The 18,925-nt window shown below is 49.6% G+C and overlaps 1 protein-coding gene across 1 annotated transcript in view; it reads right to left on the bottom strand.

Moving 5' to 3' along the window:
* Window positions 1-4,924: 4,924 nt before the first annotated feature.
* The window catches only part of ARGLU1 (arginine and glutamate rich 1), a 174,720-nt gene continuing 160,719 nt past the window's right edge, over window positions 4,925-18,925 (bottom strand). The window contains exon 4 of the mRNA XM_069636575.1: window positions 4,925-5,771. Coding sequence (XP_069492676.1) covers window positions 5,607-5,771 — 165 coding nt within the window. The 3' untranslated portion in view covers window positions 4,925-5,606. The remainder of the gene's footprint in view (window positions 5,772-18,925) is intronic.

Here is an 18,925-nt window from a genome sequence, read left to right as displayed (position 1 = left end):
TCCTCAGCACACGCGTCGCATCTTCAGACAGTGTTTCACCGACTACAATCCCAACACCTATTAGTCAAACCCGAGAAGTGCTATTTTTACGTATCTTCTGTTCCTTATTTGGGTTACATCTTATCCCATGAAGGCATAACCATGGATCCCAGGAAGGTGTCTGCCATCTTGGACTGGGCCGCACCCATGTCTTTGAAGGATGTCCAACGGTTCTTGGGACTAGCAAACTTCTACAGAAAGTTTATTGAACATTTTTCGCAGATAGTGCTGCCCATTACTTCACTACTTAAGAAGGAGGCTAAGCCGTTTCTATGGTCGGAAACGGCCAATCAAGCCTTTATTGGTTTAAAGAGGAGATTCTGTTCCGCACCTATACTATCCCAACCTGATCAGAATCAGCCCTTTATAGTAGAGGTTGATGCTTCCGCAAGCGCATTAGGAGCAGTACTTCTTCAACTCAAAGATGGACTGGAACATCCTATCGCATACCTTTCTAAGACTCTATCCAGTCAACAAAATTATTCAGTCATTGAAAAGGAACTTCTAGCGCTCAAGGTGGCATGTGAAGAGTGGAGACACCTGCTACAAGGCGGTTCACATCCATTCACTTTACGTACAGATCATAAGAACCTAAAGATCCTTCGAAATATGGAATGCGTCAACTCCAGGCAGGTTCGTTGGGCTCATTTCTTCAGCCAATATGACTTTTCTATAACCTATATTCCAGGCACTCAAAACAGCTTGGCTGACGCCCTGTCAAGATGTCAGACCTCCGAAAATCACTCTTCTTCATTTAGTCACGTTTCCCCGAAACCGAATAGTGGGGATAATCTCGTCATTCCTTCAAGAAGTTAAGACAGCAACCCAACCAAATTTAGCAGCCACTGTGCCGGGTGGCTTACAACCTCAACTTCGCTGGTCTGAAGGCCTTTTACTGGTGGGGCAGCGTTTGTACATTCCCTCTAGACCCCTACAACTGAAAGTTCTGGAATGGGGTCACAACCATGTTACCGCCGGACATAGGGGTGTCAAGGGTACTGTGGAGTTGATCTCTCGCTCTTTCTTCTGGCCTTCTCTTTCTCACTATGTAATGCAACACTGTAAGTCGTGTATGGTGTGCGCCCAAAATAAGAACTCCACTCACAAGCCCTATGGGTTGTTGATACAACCGGAATTGCCAAGCCAGCCATGGTCCCAAATATCCACAGACTTTATAGTAGACCTGCCCCGATCCCAGGGGCTGACATGTCTTATGGTTACCATTGATTCATTTACCAAGCTGGCCCATTTCTCAGCGCTGAAAGGAGTTCCATCCGCTACAGAAATGGCTGAAGTATTCCTTAGGGACATATTCAGGCTCCACGGGCTGCCTGATAAGATTATCTCGGACCGGGGCTCTCAATATACCTCTCGATTTTGGGGCGCACTATGTCAACGGTTAGGTATAGAGAGGGCCTTTTCATCCGGTTTCCATCCTCAGACTAATGGTCAGACAGAACGCCTTAATGCCTCCCTGGAACAATACCTCCGATGTTATGTCAACAAGTATCAGGACAATTGGGTGAGTCTTCTGCCCACCGCCGAATTCGCATATAACAACGCTGTTCACTCGGCGACGGGACTCAGCCCTTTCTTTTGTTCTTATGGTTTCCACCCTCGAGGTATACTACCAATTTTCTCTTCACCCTCTAATATACCCACCATCGAATCCACATTAGATCAAATAACCTCAGCCCACACTACCGCTCAACAAAGTCTGATATCTACCAGACGCCGGTATAAGGAGGTGGCTGATAGAAGACGTTTATCCGGTCCTGATTGGAGGGAGGGAGAGCGGGTCTGGTTGTCCACCAGATATTTGCCGAGATGGGTACACCCAACCTAACTAACCCCCCGGTTTATCGGACCTTTCAAAATAATCAAGAAGATTAACCCAGTGGTTTATAGATTACAACTTCCCAAGTCCATGTCTCGAATACACCCAGTCTTTCACTCCTCCCTCTTCCGGCTAGTCGATTCAAGCACTCCTGTTAGAAAGGCTACCGGGATAGCGAGTTATCCCCAGGCTATACCCGAAGAATATGAGGTATCTGCCATATTAGATTCCAGATATCGTAGAGGCAGATTGGAATACCTTGTGTCATGGAAGAACTATCCCAGTTCGGAGGATTCTTGGGAACCCAGGTCATATGTACATGCTCCTAGACTGTTAAGATGTTTTCACCGAACACATCCGGGGAAACCCGGAGGGGTAGGATCTGGAGGGGGGCATACTGTCACGCACGGCAGCCGCTGGCGGTTGTGGAGACGCTGGCGCTGGGGCGGCCATTGATATGGCCGCTACGCAGCTGCACGTTCTCCAGCCGCGGTCTAGCTTTCCGCCGTCGGATCAGCGGCGCACTTCATTACGAGCGCCAACCCAGAAGCCCGCGTGTTGCAACCTATTCGCGTTAGGCTTCCGGGTTGGTACGCTTTAGTGCCTTTCTCCGTGTTCTGTTCCTCTCTCGTTCCTTTCTCCTGAGTACGTTCTGCATTGCCCTTTCGTCCTCTCCCTTACCTCTCAGGCTCCCCTTTTCTTCAGCAGTCCTTCTGTTTTGGCTACCATATTGGCTTCAGCAGTTCTCCTTTTCTTTTCTGTCTGTTGGGTTCCATCACCCCCATCCTACCTACGTTCTGGAAGGAAGTTCGTTCCGTGTGGGAATCCTTCAAATCATTTCTGACCTGGCATCCTGTTATCCAATCCAATCGGAAGGGGTTTTTTTGTGCCTTGTGGCTTTTTCCCCTTCATTGGTCTGCCCCGGTTCGGGGGCCCCGAGTCAGAGGGGCAGGGTGGCTTCCTCTCGAGGCAGACCCCATCTGCATTCCCGAGAAGAGGCCCTGAGAAGAAGGAGATTTGGACTCCAAACAGAAGAAGAGACAGCAGGTGAGCAGGAGGGCATAAGGGTCACTGTGGATAGTGGTGAGGAGTCGAGTAAACCAGGGAGCCATTGTGACACCATCACAACCCACATAACCCACCAACACAAAACACTATCACACACCCGAGGCACTGAATATTACCCATATGGTTAAAATTAACGAGGCCTCTCACACAAACTACCACACTCAGACACCAGTTCATCCTGGTTCTGAATCTATCCTATCACCACTAACCCACCTCTCTTGCAAAGCCACACAAGTGCCTGGAGACTGCCCCCCTGGGTGGCAGTGGTGAGCGGTACAAAACAACCTAAGGTAACAAAGCTCACATGCAAAAAGGGTAGACAAAACAGAGTGCCGGCAAGTCCACAAACCTTGGGGCTCTGCATATACACCTTAATTGTAATTATGTGAAGATATTTTTACTTTACCAAAATATCTGGTCATATCAAATTTGGGGATGGAATGCAACAGTAAACGTGTTGCCTTAAGTAGTTTATGAAAAGTAGTAACCAATTTTAAAATATTGATCCAGGGATTAGTATTACATTCCTTCTGATGGACTTCCTTTGTGTTACTTTTAAAACAAATGGAAGCATGATTATTAGCATGATCCACACAGAGAATTGTGATTATTAGCATGTACCACATCCATAGGTAACTCCTTAACATTAGCCGACGTCGCATCTGGATGGGACTGTGAATATTAGCATGTACCACACTGAAAAGAATTGTGACACATGCCACACTTAAGATGGAATTGTGAATGTTGGCATGAGCCACACCTAGACGTAATCATGAACATTAGTCAGCATAGCATCTAGATGTAATTTGAACATTAACAGACGTTGGAACCAGAAGGGATCGTGAAGGTCCGCATATGCCACATTCGGATAGAATTGGGATTGTTAGCATTTGCCCAATCAACCAATCTAACAATTTCACCCATCTGTATACACCTCGCAAACTCTAACCAAACACAACCACAAGCCTATAACACAACAATCCGCACAAACTTCACTACACCGCAACAACAAAACAAACCACACAGAGAATCGCACAACAGCACACGACGACTACCGATTGGAAAAACACCCCAAGCCCAGGCAAAAGAACCACCGGGTTGAGGCTGCCAACAGCACATCACTGCTCTCTTGCACTTCTCCAGCTCATCCCCACTAACTCACCCCCTCTTCCATTTTTTCAGAGCCACCAGTGCGCCAGGGGACCACTCCGGTGGTGATGGTGCACGGTACAAATATCCTTTAACATTAACAGTGCACAGTATATGAACCTTTAAAAAACAGGTGAATTACCCACCGCACAATGCACAAGAAAGGCCTGGAATTCCTCCAAAACAAGCTCACTCGCTATCACTCTGCCAGAATCCTCAGATCAGGCTCTGGACACCTTCTCGTCGTCTCCCTCCCCCACCCCCCTTTTAAGTTTACCATATTAGGAGGTGCCCATATCTCTATCCTTGCACCCACCATCGGGGGGGGGGGGGGGGGGGGGTTACGCACTTAAAATGCACCTTCTGAAAATCACGGTGATCTACCGATAGGAAGACAAGCACTCTTATTCAAATAGGTGGCGTGCAATAAACATTTCTCAAATTTCCAACTCCCTCAGGCTCTCAACATGCACCTCGGAGTACCAGATTAGCCATTCCAGATAAATCCAAGTTATTAATTTTGGCACGGTTGGCAGTAGTACTGCTTTTTTTTCCCTTTCACTCGTTAGCTGAGTTCATAGCAGATGTGCATAATTTGTCAGGGTACCAAAACAGGCATAGGCAATTGGTTATTTGGCTGTGTAAAATAAAGAATACAGTTATTCAAATAGGATAGTAGAACGGTAATGTTTTGTGGGTATACACTCAGTACTATAACACACTAAGGAACCTCCAAGATCCTGTACTGAACCTTTTTTTTTAAAGAACCATTTATTAATTTACAAAGTAAGCAAAGTACAACGAAACACCCAACGAAACCGTCACAAGGAATCCTTAAAACAAGAGCATTTAAGACTTTATTTTATTCAGTAAATTGGTTTATGTACATAATGGGTGTGGGATGCTGGCTGGGTTTTTACAGTAATAAAAATAAATTCACCAGAGGAAATACTGAACTTTATATATTTACACAGATCATAAATTGTTTTTTAAAACTGAACTGTCCGTCTGTATCCTTACCTGTATCGGGAACACCAAGTGCAATAAAAGAACAGTATACTAGGACACTGCCTTAACAATATATCACAGGTCCAGTAATACTCTGGGAATTCACTGCTGCAAATACCAACAAGGTTTTTTAATAAAAAAAGCCCGCATATTTTGTACACTATTCAGAGTATATAAATCTCTGAATTTCAAGGGTCGTTAAAAAACCTCATCAGATCATGCCCAACAATTGTGACCCAATCATTTCAGATCACCAACAATCAAAATGGAGCAAATACATTATTGTCTGAATGACAATGATCTGATAAGGATTTGACCTATTAGAACTCAAGTTAAAAAGGAAAAAAAAAAAGTTAATTTAGAGCACAGCCCCTATTAGAACAAACTAACTTTCCACTTTCCCCAAAAAAAAAAAAAAAATGCAAAGGGGGAGAAACAAAAAAAAAATCACTTCAACATGAAGCTACCATACAAAGTTTTTTTCTTAAAAGTTCAAAGTTTATATTTAATCTGGAGTTTTTAACGAGAAAGATAGTTTCGGCCTCGACTTTCCCTTTCCCAGAATCATTTTTTGCTCTTCCTTTTGTTGACGCTGCCTCTCTTGTTCTAATTTCATCCTCTCTTCATGGATTTTCCTTTGTTCTTCAACAATTTTTAGTTGATCTTCAGCCTGCAATTTAACACAAAGTATCATACATAGGTTATGATTAACAGTCAAGAAATTAAAGTGGATGAGAACCATTCACTTTTATAAAATGCTTCCTTAACAGTTCACTAACCAACACACAAAGGAAGTGAGAAATGTTATGTACGGACTAGCATCCCAATTTAAATTAATTTCTCATGATCATACAACATTGAGGTTTATTCTATAGCAGCAATTTTAGCCAAAAAACAAAAATAGCTGAAAGGCAAAGCGTTTAGGGATAGTAAATATCGGTAAAAGCAAGCCCCAACAGTTCATTATACAGGGTATAAAAGGGATGACATGCACACAGGGACAATCAGGTTCTCTGTGCTGGCAGTTTGTCTGCACAGCAGGGAAACAAAATAGGAGCCAAAGGTAAAGAAGAAAATACTGTTGTGTACTTCTTAAAGCACATACGTTACAAGATTTTTAGATCCTGTGTCGAGTTGCAGCAACCCCCAACAAACACCGATCAGGTGAGGCCCAACAACCCACCTGCAACCCCCAAAGGCACTTTGAGTGAGGTGCTCTAGCCCCTCTCCACGGCCTTTGCTGTTCGCTTCCTCGTCCTGCCATCTCCCCACATCCCTCCCTTTGATTGGCAAGCACTTAACCAGTATATCTAGTGCAGCCTTACCAAGCCAGCCACCAACTAAGGGCCACAAGGCAAAGGGCAGCTCCTGACTAAGAAGCTACATTCAGAGTTTGCCCGTGAAGCCAGCCACTGTCAACCAGCAGAAACTGATAGGTTAAGTGTGGTCTGGGTGGGGAGTACTGTACTCCATTAAAGCCTTATCACTCTTACCATACACAACATAGCACACCAATGTCAGCCAACCAGTAAATATTTTTATATTCACTGCTGTGTCCCAATTATAGGAGCTCCTCCATTTACTGCTGTATCTCAAATGTAGGCACTTCTTCCACTCTATAGTCCCAGTTCGCGGGGTCTCCAGATTGGTACTATGTTTTCAAATCTAGGTGTTCTTCCATTAGCTGCATTAATGCACTTCTAGGTGTTTCACCAATGAATGTTTTTCCAACTCTAGGCGTCTCCCCTCTAGAACGGCGTTACAGTTCTGGGTACTTCCCAACCACAGCTGGGTTTCGGTTCTGGGTTCTCTCGCAATACAACTATGCTCCAAGTCAAAGTACTCCACAACTAGGTTTCCCACTAGCACAGGGCCCCAATTTGAGGTGCTCCATCACCACTGATTTGCTTCGCTTCTATGGGTTTCTGGGGGAAATCTACTGAAAACTCATCCTTATGCATAAATCAGTCCAACTCTGAACTAAACACAACCATATCTCTACAGCACAACAAAACACATGCACTTCACTACATCAATGTAACAAACCACAGAGCCTGGACCAACTAGCACATGGCATCTACCAACCGAAAAAACACCTATGCTCACAAACTGTCAACCAAACTGAAGCTGCCAACAGCACATCACATCTCTTATTCTTTTCTCGCTCGCTCAGTCTTACTAACTTACCCTCCTCCCCTTGCTTTACAGATCTACCAGAGCACCAAGAAAGCATGCAGGCTCTCTCTAGATGATGCAATTTCTGATCCTGAATGTGGCACTTCAACGTAAAGCAAGAGGACCACCTATCCATGATTCACCCACTGGACACAGAAGCAGCCAAAGGACAGGAGGGCTGTCCCATCTCTAGGGAAGGTGATGGCATCAGCAAACAAGAGACGTTATTCAGATTTTTACCATGCAGGTGAGCGCGTGGGTGAGGGCACCCTTTTTAGATCATGGTGCTGCTCGCAGCCGTGAAACTGTTGCGGGCTTCCTGGCCGCAGCAAGGCTTCCCTCTCCCTTGTCCCACCTCCCGCTCCCTCCCCCAGGCCCCGATTGGCCAGTTCTGGTACTGGGCATTTCCTGGACTCACCCCCAGCTCACGCGCTCCCTGCGTCATTTACCATCCTAGCATGCAGGTGCGCGTGTGTGCGTGCAGGTGTGCGCGTGTGGTCCCCCGGCCCCCCTTTTTAGATCATGGCGCTGCTTGCTGGCCGCAGTGGCTTCCCTCTCCCTTGTCCCGCCTCCCGCTCCCTCCCCCAGGCCCTGATTGGCCAGTTCCAGCCTTATCCAGGACCAGACCTGGGCAGCCCCCCTGCCCAGCAGCCCCTTCCGCTAAGGGCCCTGAGGCAAAGGGCGGCTCCAACTGAGGCGGCTCCAGAAAGTGTCTGCCGGTATCTGCTGGGGAAGCCAGTGAAGCCAGCAGTCAAGAGACACCAACAAAAACTAAGTCTGGTAGGGGTGGGGTGTAGAGCAATCACTACTCCAGAAAACCCCTGCCACTCTACCTTTCCATAACATAGAATGCCATCCAACATGCACACTTAAAGATTGGTCACCTCCAGCCTAATCTACTCAGGACAGGTTTGCAAAGGTTGCCTTGCATTGCATACCAACATACTTATCAATGTTAACAAGTGCCACACCTAGAGAGATTTCTGAGTTTCAGCCGGCATCACATCTAGATAGGTTTATGAATGTTAGCGTGTGCCACACCTAAATGGAATCGTGAATGTTAGCATGTACCACACATAGTTTTAACTGAATGTTAGCATGTACCACACTTGGATGGAATTCTGACCTTTTGCCCGTGTTGCATCTAGCTAGGTTTATGAATGTGAGCACGTACCACATTGAGAATTGTGAACATTAGCCTTGCATCACATCCAGACAGAAATGCAAATGTTAGCATACGCTACACTAAAACGAAATCGTAAACACTAGCCTGCTTCACATCTAGATAGGATGTTGAAGGTTAGCAAGTGACACTCCGATCGAATGGTGAAGGATAGCAAGCACCACACCTAGACATGATTGCAAATGTTAGCATGTGCCACACTCACATACGTTTTGAACAATAACCTGCGCAACAACTAGATAGGACTGCGATTGTCGACCATTACCACAGTAAGAATAGCAATCGCTAGCCTGTGCCAAGTCTAGACTACATCAGGAAGTGTGATTATTAGCACATATCACTTGGATGGAATTATGATTATTAGCATGATCCACATCCATAGGTAACCCCTTAACATTAGCCGACGTTGCATCTAGATGGGACTGTGAATATTAGCATGTACCACACTGAAAAGAATTGCGACACAGTATATGAACCTTTAAAAAACAGGTGAATTACCCACCGCACAATGCACAAGAAAGGCCTGGAATTCCTCCAAAACAAGCTCACTCTGCTATCACTCTGCCAGAATCCTCAGATCAGGCTCTGGACACCTTCTGGTTGTCTCCCTCCCCCACCCCCCCTTTTAAGTTCATCATATTAGGAGGTGCCCATATCTCTATCCTTGCACCCCACCTTCGGGGGGAGAAGGGGGGGGGCTACGCACTTAAAATGCACCTTCTGAAAATCGCGGTGATCTACCGATAGGAAGACAACCAGGCACCTCGAACCGCTACCTCATGGCTGGCACAGCAGGTAACTAAAGCACAGGATGACGGGCCAGCCCACTGCATCTAATCCTGAAATGGGCTCCTCATTGGAACAAGAAGGAACTAGGGATGGCAATCTCTCACTCTAAGAACCTCTCAGAGAGCGAATATGGAACAAGTTAGTTACCCATTTTTCTCCAGCATGGGTCTGCCATGGATTAACATGCTCATGAATATTCCCTGCCGTCAGGGCGGAAATCCTCGGTAAATGAAAAAAATAGTTTCACTTTCACTTAAAAACTATTTCTCCTCTAAACCAATCACTGAGCTCTAGGTCATACTGCCCCCCCAGCCAATGACTGCCCTCTTCCTAAGCCCCTCCTCTGGCAGCCATCTTCAGATTTAGTAGCACGTAAAGGTGCCGTATGACGCAGAGCCGCAGAGGGAGGTTTCACATGTGAATCCATGCCAGACCCATGCTGGAGAACAGTAGTTACAGGTAAGTAACTTGTTCCTTCTCCCGCATGCGGTCTGGCATGGATTCACATGCTCACGAATAAAGAATACATATCAGAACATACATAGACAACCACAGGAGGGGTCAAGCCTCAACAGAAGCAATTACTCCTTACCTCCTCACCAGGATCACCTTCAAGCGAACAGGTTGCGAAGCACTGCTTGGCAGACTCTGAACTCTCTGGAATCCCTTTCGACACAGTCTAATTTTGTGAAGGTGTGCGTAGACCTCCATGTAGCAGCCCTGCGCACCAGAGAGGAACACCGACATCACAGCAATCGCTCTGGTGGAATGGGCAATCTGACGGCCAGGCAGTGTTTGGTTTGCCAACTGGCGACAATGAGCGAAGCAGCTGGAGAGCCACTTGGAGATGGAAGTCTTGGACAAGGTCTTCCCATAATTCACAGGATCAAAGCTCAACTTTTTGTGAAAAGTCTTCCGGAAACTCTTTGTGCGGGTCGCATAAAACTTCAGCACTCAAGAATCCAGCAAGTGCAAAGTCCTTTCAGCCGGCGATGAAGACGTCAGCAAAAAAATACAGGCAACACCAAAGGTTTGTTGAGATGAAATTCCGACTGAACTTTGGGCATGGAGTGGTGCATCCGGAGCGCCACCCTTGTCTTTTGGAAAGTCAAATAAGATCTCTCAGACTCTCCTGGCAGAGGTGATGGTCATGAGGAAAGCGGTCTTCCAAGACAGGAACTTGAGAGGTGCTTTATGCATAGGCTTGAATGCACCCCCTCCTCCCTAACCCCCCCCCCCCCCCCAAGCCTAGTCAGTACCATATTGAATTACCACGCCGGGGCCAAGCCTTGACCGGCAGGAACGTCGGAGCAGCACCTTGATGAACTCCTTGACTAAACGGTGCGACCAAAGCGAAGACCGCCCTGGAGAATTGGTGTGGCGGGAGATGGCGCCAGATTAACTTTGATACGGTAGTGCCTGCAGAGCCGCGAGGCTTGATTTTCTGTGTACGGCACCAAAAGGTGAACCTTATTTATGCCCACAGCATTTAAGAGTAGACGATGCTCTAGCCTTGGCAAACACTTCCTTGCAGTCCGCTGGGAGATCTTAGCCCCCAAATTTTAACGCTGTAGGAGTCAGGCCTGCAGTTTCAGCAATCCTGGGTCGTGGTGCAGACTTGCGCCTCTTATCCTGGCGAGAAGATTTGAGACCACCGAAGTTTGATTGGAGGGGCCGCTGACATGTCGAGAAGGTCCGGGTACCATATCAGTCTGAGCCATGCTGGAGCGACGAGGATCATCCTGCACCGGTACCGTCTGAAGCAACAGAGGGAACACAAAGAAACAGGGTGTCCTATGGAAATGAGAATGCGTCTCCCATGCTCCCCGGCTGGAGAAACCTGCTGACGAACCTCCGGCACTTATTTGTCGCTGTCGCATTCCCTGCTGAGAGAGTCAGCAACAGTGTTCTTCACTCCTGCCAGATGAAACGGGATGAGGAACATCCCCTGGGCAACAGCCAGTGCTATAGGTCCTGTGCCTCCCTGGAGAGCACTGGGGATCTGGTGACTCCTTGCTGCTGGATGTGGAATATCGTGGTGGTGTTGTCCGTGAAGACCCGTACCACCTTGCCCTTGAGGGACAGAAGGAACAACTTGAGGGCCCAAAACACTGCCCGCAGCTCCAGTACGTTGATGTGCAATGACTTCTCCTCCGGCAGCCACCGGCCTCTTGCGTGTAGACTTCTGGTGTGCGCTCCCCATCCTTCCAGGGAGGCATCCGTCGCGACCGTCTGATGAGGTGGGGTCTGGAAATCCTCACCCACAGACAGATGCGCACAGACCCCCCCCCCCCCATTGTATCGCTGGACAAACTCTCGTTGAGCGAGATCTTGTCCTCGAAGCTTCCAGATACCAGTATCCAACGAGTCTAGGGACTCTTGCAGCGGACGCATCCGCAGCCTGCACAGCTGAATGAGTTATATGCATGACGACTGCATGCCGAGAAGGGACTTGATGGACCTCACCCTTGCGATCCCCGGGTCAACAGCTGATGTAACTTGCCCAGGATGGCCGCTATCCTCACCTCTGACGGAGACGCCAGACACGACAATGTTAAGTCGGGACCCCAGAAGCAGAGTCTTGCAATGGCACTAAGCAGGACTTCGCATAGTACACCGAGAACCCCAGCTCCCTCAGTAACTGGACGATTTTCGCTGTGTATTCACCAGTGATGTCCCTCGTTTTCGCTTGGATGAGCCAGTCATCCAGGTAGGGGTACACTTTGATCCCTCGTGGACGCAACCGTGCCGCCACCGGTGCCAGTCACTTGGTGAAGACCCTTGGCGCCTACTTCAAACCAAATGGAAGGGCCTTGAACTGCCAGTGTTCCTTGTGAATGGGGGATGTGAAAATAGGCCAAGTCCAGCGACAACAGAAAATCCCCTTCTTCCAGTTTTACTAGTATGTGCTGAAGGGTGACCATCCGAAACTTCTGAGATTTGATGTACTTGCTCAGGCGGCGGAGGTCTAGGATAGGCCTCCAACCGCCAGTCTTTTTGATGAGGAAGTGGCGAGAATATACCCCGGAGCCCAGGAGCCTCTTTGGGACAAGCTCTATTGCGCCCTTCTTCAGTAAGGCCCGCACCTCCAGCAGAAGCCGAGGGACGTGGTTTTCCTGCCTGGCCACTGGTGGTATACAAGGACACTTTAGTTGGTACTCCAGGGTGTGTCCATGGGCGAGAGCTTCCAGCACCAAACGGTCGGTGGAGATGTCTTCCACGCGCCGGCGAAGTTCGCCAGCCGGCCTCCCACCAGGGAGCGCGGGTGGGGGCCTGACATCACGGCCGGTTCAATCTTGCTTTGCCGTGGAGGCGCCGCCTTGGGGAGCTTGGTGACCTCCTCCAGACTTGTTGGATCCCTGTAGGCCTCCTGGGCCGAAGAGCAGGCCGTTTGACGGTATGACTACGAGCTTCCACTGAAGCCTTTGGAGGGGCCTTGGGATTTACTACCTCTGAAAGGACAGCCAGAGCTGTTGAAGAATGCACAAGGCACGGTCCGTCTCTGTTTGCCGTTATGGCCTGAAGGGGCTCGTCCAGAGTCTTCCCAAAGAAGTTGCCCCCGTCGATGGGCATGCACCCTCGACTGAACATCCTGGCGAATATTTGTGGCCCTTAACCATCCACGCAGACTAAGACAAACGCTGTTGCTCATTTGGCCAAACCTTGTGTCGGCAATGTCCGTGGCCACGGTAATGGCATGATCCGAAGCCACATCTCCCTCCTGTAGGATCTCAAATGCTTAAGCCCTCTTGTCTTCAGGAAGTCCAAGAGGGGCGCGATATTGAACCAGAGCTCCCTGTCGTAACGGGCGTCCCATGGCGTCCAACTTCTTTCCCTTGCTGTCCGGAGGTGGGAGGGAGGGATGGGGAATAGGAGGTTGTCGATGAGGAAGAGCCAGAAAACTTCTTCCTAGCCGCCGCAGAGACCACCGAATCCGGTGAAGGTTGGGATCTCAAACACTTAGGTTCAGAGTCCGGCACCCTGTACTTTTTCGCCTAATGCAACACCACGAATATGTAGCCTGGGATTAAGCCCATCTATATAGGATGAACACTTAAAACTAAGAGACAGATATAGCTGCTTGGGGGAATCCTTTTTCACTGTGATACCTGGAACCAATACAGACATACGATTGAGATGTCTCACATTTTGATGGTGACATTAGAAGGTGGCGATCTGCTGATTTAAACAATATTATGTTGAGAGCATCAAAATGTTAATTGAAAACCACAAGAAGTAGGCCTTGAGAACGACTTGAATGTCGAAACACGTGTCGGCTGACAGACTCTGCCAATAAACTGTGCATAAGAACGCTTTACGCGACTAATAATTGTGATCACGTCTTATATTACAATAAACTGGAGCTTATATTGAATACTTTTAGGGACAGCGCGTTAGTGCGGGTCACCACTTGTAACTAATCTACTTTTTCTCGTACCTTTCCCTCTTCGCCGGGGCCGAGGGCGGATTCTTAATCATGCTTCATCGTCCCAAACATCGTCCAAGAGCGGAATTGAAAGCAGTCTTAGCCTCATAGCGTTGGTACAGGAAACCTTTCTTCTCCTCACGGACTAGTTCAAACAGTTCCGAGGACCTGGTGATCGTCGCAGTCTCCGGGTCCAACTCATCCCTCGGCGGAGGGGAGGGAGGCGAAGGGAGACGAGGCGGTGGAGGGTGAACTCTCCTTAACTGGTGGTTTGCCTGATGGCCCAGGTACCGCAGGGTCTTCTGCAAGCGTAAGGGGCATCCTTGTCTGGATCTCTGAGCACAAAGTGTGTAGAGCTTTGAGAATGTCCGCCGGGGATGGCAGTGGTTGCTGAGGTGGCAGAGGTGTAGGGTCCTCCAAATACTACGCACTATCCCTCCTCATCGGTCTCGTCGACACTCAACATCCCCCTCGTCTGGGTCCCTCCCGAAGGACCTGGCCTCGACGAAGTTCTCTTCTAAATGGTCTGGAGGGTAGAAAGTTCCTCCTCCTCCTCCGAGGAGATGTCTGTGCCCCCCCTTCTTTCCTGTGACCAGGGGAGACTGCTTTGGAGAGATGAAGGGCATCACCTTCTCCGGAGTCTTTTCTATGGGCTGAAATAACCAGGTTACTCACCGTAGTGACCACCTTACTCCTAGTCCATAGTCCCCTTTCCTCCATACTTATGGGACATCTCTCCGTCCTGTGGGACGGGACCGGAGCACTTTGTAGAAAGCATCCAAAATTTTTCCAAAAATGTGTCCTTCCTCTTTCTTGCATGGGGCCCGGCACGCGGCCGTAACCCCGCCCACCTTGGCTCCACCCCGCGCATCGCCCATCAGTCCTTTTCTATCGCCAGGTCAGAGACCTATTAGCAATAACAGAGGAACCTTATTAGAGGTGACGGTCGTATGGAGGAAAGGGACTATGGACTAGGAGTAAGGTGGTCACTACGGTGAGTAATCTGGTTATACTCCTACGTCCCGTCCCCTTTCCTCCATACTTATGCGAGATTCCCAAGCACTCCTTACAGGAACTACGGGTGGATGGAAATACCCCCTTACTGAAAAAGGATCTTCAGCACAGCCCGACCAAACTGAGCATCAGCTCTTGCGCTCATGTCAAGACAATAATGCTTACAAAAGCAGATGGGGAGGCAAGTAGCTGCCCTCGCGATGGACTCCCAGGGGCATATTTCTGAAAATCAACCGCGGCTGCCGTGCTCCGCACCAGGTGTGCATGAATACCCTTAGGAGGTTTCAACCCTTGGATGGTGAAAGACTGATGCAGGCGGCGATCCACCGAGAAATAGTCGCCTGCTTACCGTGAGGGTTACCGAAGGTCACAAAAAGTTTTAGAAAAACTCCTAAACTCGGAGGACCTGTCGAGGTAGAAGTTAAGAGCTCTTCTGACATCAAGACAGTGCAGAACCCTTTCAGCCTCTTGAGGCAGGGTTCGGAAAAAAGACCAGTAGGGAGATCGACTGATTCAGATGGAATTCAGTTATCACCTTCGGTAGAAAGGCCAGGTTTGTCTGTAGGACTACCTTGTCCTTGTGAAAGACTAAGAAAGGATGCTCCACTGACAAGGCCTGTAGCTCACTCACTTTCCTCGCAGACGTAACAGCGACCAGAAAGGACACTTTCCAAGATGGGTACTTGAGGTCCACCGTGGCCATGGGTTCAAAAGGTTTATGACACAGCGCCGTCGGAACTACATATAGGTCACATGGCGGGTGCGGACTACGAACCGGAGGGTAGAGACGTGTCAAATCTGCAAAATGCCTCTTAACCACTGCGTTATTCAGAGAATAAGAGCATTGGTCTGTAGCAAGATAAGCGGAAACCGCTGAACGGTAAGTTCTGCATGACAGAACGTGAACACCCGACTCTGCTAGGGAGGACACGAAGGACAGCACCGTGTCAATCGTAGCCACCCTTGGATCCAACTGCTTTTCCAAACACCAACGACAGAACCTGAACCATTTACTCCTGTATTGGGATCTGGTTGAGGGTTTCCTGGCTTCCTGGATAATACGCATGTTATCCGTAGACAAGTTAAGATGCTCTAAAGACTTGAACTCGGGCACCATGCCGCCAAGCTGAGCGATTGTGGGGAGGGGTGCCACCTCTGCTGTTCCTGGATGAAGAAGATCTGGGGTTACTGGTAACCTGATCAGCGCAAACACCGACAGGTGTTAAAGTTCTGAGAACCAACAACTGGCCGGCCAACACGGGGACATGAGCAGAAGGGAACAGTTCACAGAGTTCTTCAGCTTCAAAATTGCTTGATGAACTAGAGGCAGAGGCGGGAAGGCATAAGCTCTCATGTGCCATGGAATCTCGAGAGCATCCCCCAGAGAGGAGGCTCTCGGCCCCCCTTTGGAGGCATACTGAGGAAGCTTCTCGTTTACCGCCGTAGCGAAGAGGTCCACCTCGGGTGTGCCCCAACGCGAGAAAATCCATGAGAGGACATCCGCCTTCAACTCCCACTCGTAGCTGACCACTGTCCGCCGGCTGAGGGCATCCGCCTTGACATTCAGCTGGCCCGGGATGTGCACCACAAGCAGCCAGACACCATGAAGCATGGCCCCACTCCCATATCTGGATGGACAGATCAACCCAAGGTGCCCACCCCGCAGGCAACGAAACATTGTGCGGAAGGGGCATCCGAGCGTTCCGGTCATGAACTGACTGGTAAGGATGCGTACAAGGCCCAGAACCGAGCCCTACACCCGAGGCCGATGGCGCAGTTGTAGGGGTAGCATTCAAAATGGCTACCACGGCCGTGGTGGGAACGGGCGCCATTTTGTCATCACCTGAGGGGAACTGCGGCACGGGTCCCCATCGATGCATCAGGGGTCTTAACCTTAGCCTTAACATAAGGAACCTCGGCAGAGCCGGTATGAGGCCTGGAATGTTTCTGCGACATACCAACCGCAAAATTAGCCTTCTCAGGAAAGACCTCAGCGCTGCCGGTAAAATAAGAATTTTCCTTCTTTGCCCCCCTCAACAGATCTGGTGTCGCCGCAAGAGCAGGAACGGTGAGAAACAACCTTCACCGATAAGGCCTTGCCAGACCCTCCGAAATGTTGGTAGCTTTAGCCTCTGAACGAGGGACCTCGGACTCAGGTCCGATAGCCTCATTCGCGCGGGCCTCGAACATCCGTTCAGTAACACCAAGCCCCACCAAGGCCTCGGGGCGCACCACGGCGTAAGAGCCAGTCGTCCAAATACGGATACCAATGGATACCCTGGAGACGAAGATAGGCCGCAATCACCGACATCATCTTGGCCGGGCTGATCATCTTGAATTTCTCTTGGGGTAGGAAAAGATTGAACTGGGAAAGGTCTAGGATGGTGCGCAGGCCAGCCTGGTTGGGTTTGGGCACCGTAAACAGCCGGGAGTAGAAGCCCTCCCCCTGCTCCCTAAGGGGAACGGGTTCCACAGCTCTGAGGTCCAGAAGTTTGAACCTCGGCCTTGAGGAAGGGTGAGCCCGACAGCTGAAAAGGAGGTTTGAGGGGTTGGGTAGGGGGTAAAGTTAAGCAGAAGCCCGCTCGAGCGACTGACAAGACCCATCTGTCTTCTGTGATGGTCTGCCATGCCTCCCAATGAGACGCAATGCGTCCTCCCACCGGGGTCTCGTGCGAGCGCGGAAAACCCTCATTTGGCAGGCTTATCGGTGGCGGTGCCACCTGAACCTGATGAGGAGGCTGAGGAGCGGGAGAAAAACCGTGTACACTGTTGTCTACAGCGGTTAATCCCCGCAGGAGTATCCACTCTGCGAGATTTGCGGTCGAGGAACCCCCTAAAACCAGAGGAGGGTCGACTTTGCGACAACTGCCTCTGGGATTTGAAAGGAGCTTTAACCAGAACAGACAATGATTTAGCCGTCTGAGTGCTATCCTTGGTTTTGGTGAGCTCTACATCAGTAGAAGAATGAAAAAGCTCCTTACCATTGAATGGAAGGTCCAACACCTTGTTTTGCACTTCCTTAGCAAATTTAGTGGCATGCAGCCCCGCCTGGCATGAGGTATCAACCCCAAGCATCAGGCCCCGAGCCGAGGTGTCTACGTGATGAGCCGCAGCCTCCAAGAGATCCTGGGCCAAGACCCTGGCATCGGAAATGCCACACCGGCACCTCCACCGACATATCCACATACATCAAAGGAGCCGCCCCCGCGGGCAACGAAACATTGTGCGGAAGAGGCATCCGGGCGTTCCAATCATAAACCAGCCGGTAAGGATGCGCACAAGGGACCTGAGGTACACCCAAGAGACCGAGCCCTACACCAGAAGCCGATGGCGTAGTTTTAGGGGTAGCACCTAAAATGGCCACTGTGGTCGTGGCGGGAACGTGCACCATTTTGTCCTCATCTGAGGTGAACTGCGGCACATGAGGAAGTGAGGCAGGGGTCCCCATCGATGGATCAGGGGTCTTAATCTTAGCCTTAACATAAGGAACCTCGGCCGAGCCAGTATGAGGCCTGGATACCAACCGCCAACTGAGTCTTCAAAGGAAGGACCTTGGCACTGCCAGTAAAATAAGAACTATGCTTCTTTGCCCCCTCAACAGATCTGGTGTCACCACAAGAGCCGGAACGGTGCGCTTTCACCGACAAAGCCTTGACCGGCCTCTCAGAACTGTTGGTAGCTTTAGCCTCTATACAAGGGACCTCGGACCCATGCCCGGTAACAGCCTTTTCTGCACGGGCCTCGAACATTCGTTCGGTAACTACAAGCCCAGCCAAGGCCTCGGGGTGCACCCCGGTTTTGTTTTTGAGGGAAGCCGACGGAGGCCTCAGAGCGAGCTCCGGTACCCCACGACTCAGTAGAACTGGGTCTACAAACAGCCCCAACAGGAGGGGCCTCGGAGAGTACTCCGGTGTTCACAGGCTCCTTACGGAGACCCTCTGAGAAAACTCTGGTAGAATTATTAGGCCCAACGGGCACCTCAGGGCGAACCCCGGTAACAGAGCGATCAACGCCCCCTCCCGGACCGAGAGGAACCCGGGAAGGTATCCCCCGGTCGGGGTGCTCTGAAAAGTAAAGAACTTTCCGGGTGTTCCGGACCCAAACAATCTAAACAAAGAGGATGGGGATCCCCCCTCGCCAAGCGACGGTGACATGATGAACAATCTGGAAAGTCTAATTTGAAAGACAGACTAGTAAACTAACGCCAGAGAGAGCCAGAGAGGGAAAAAAGGGAAGA

This window comes from Ambystoma mexicanum, chromosome 7p, assembly GCF_040938575.1.
Source record: "Ambystoma mexicanum isolate Mex_15411 chromosome 7p, UKY_AmexF1_1, whole genome shotgun sequence".
Lineage (NCBI taxonomy): Eukaryota > Metazoa > Chordata > Amphibia > Caudata > Ambystomatidae > Ambystoma > Ambystoma mexicanum.
This window is presented reverse-complemented; position numbering and strand designations above follow the sequence as displayed.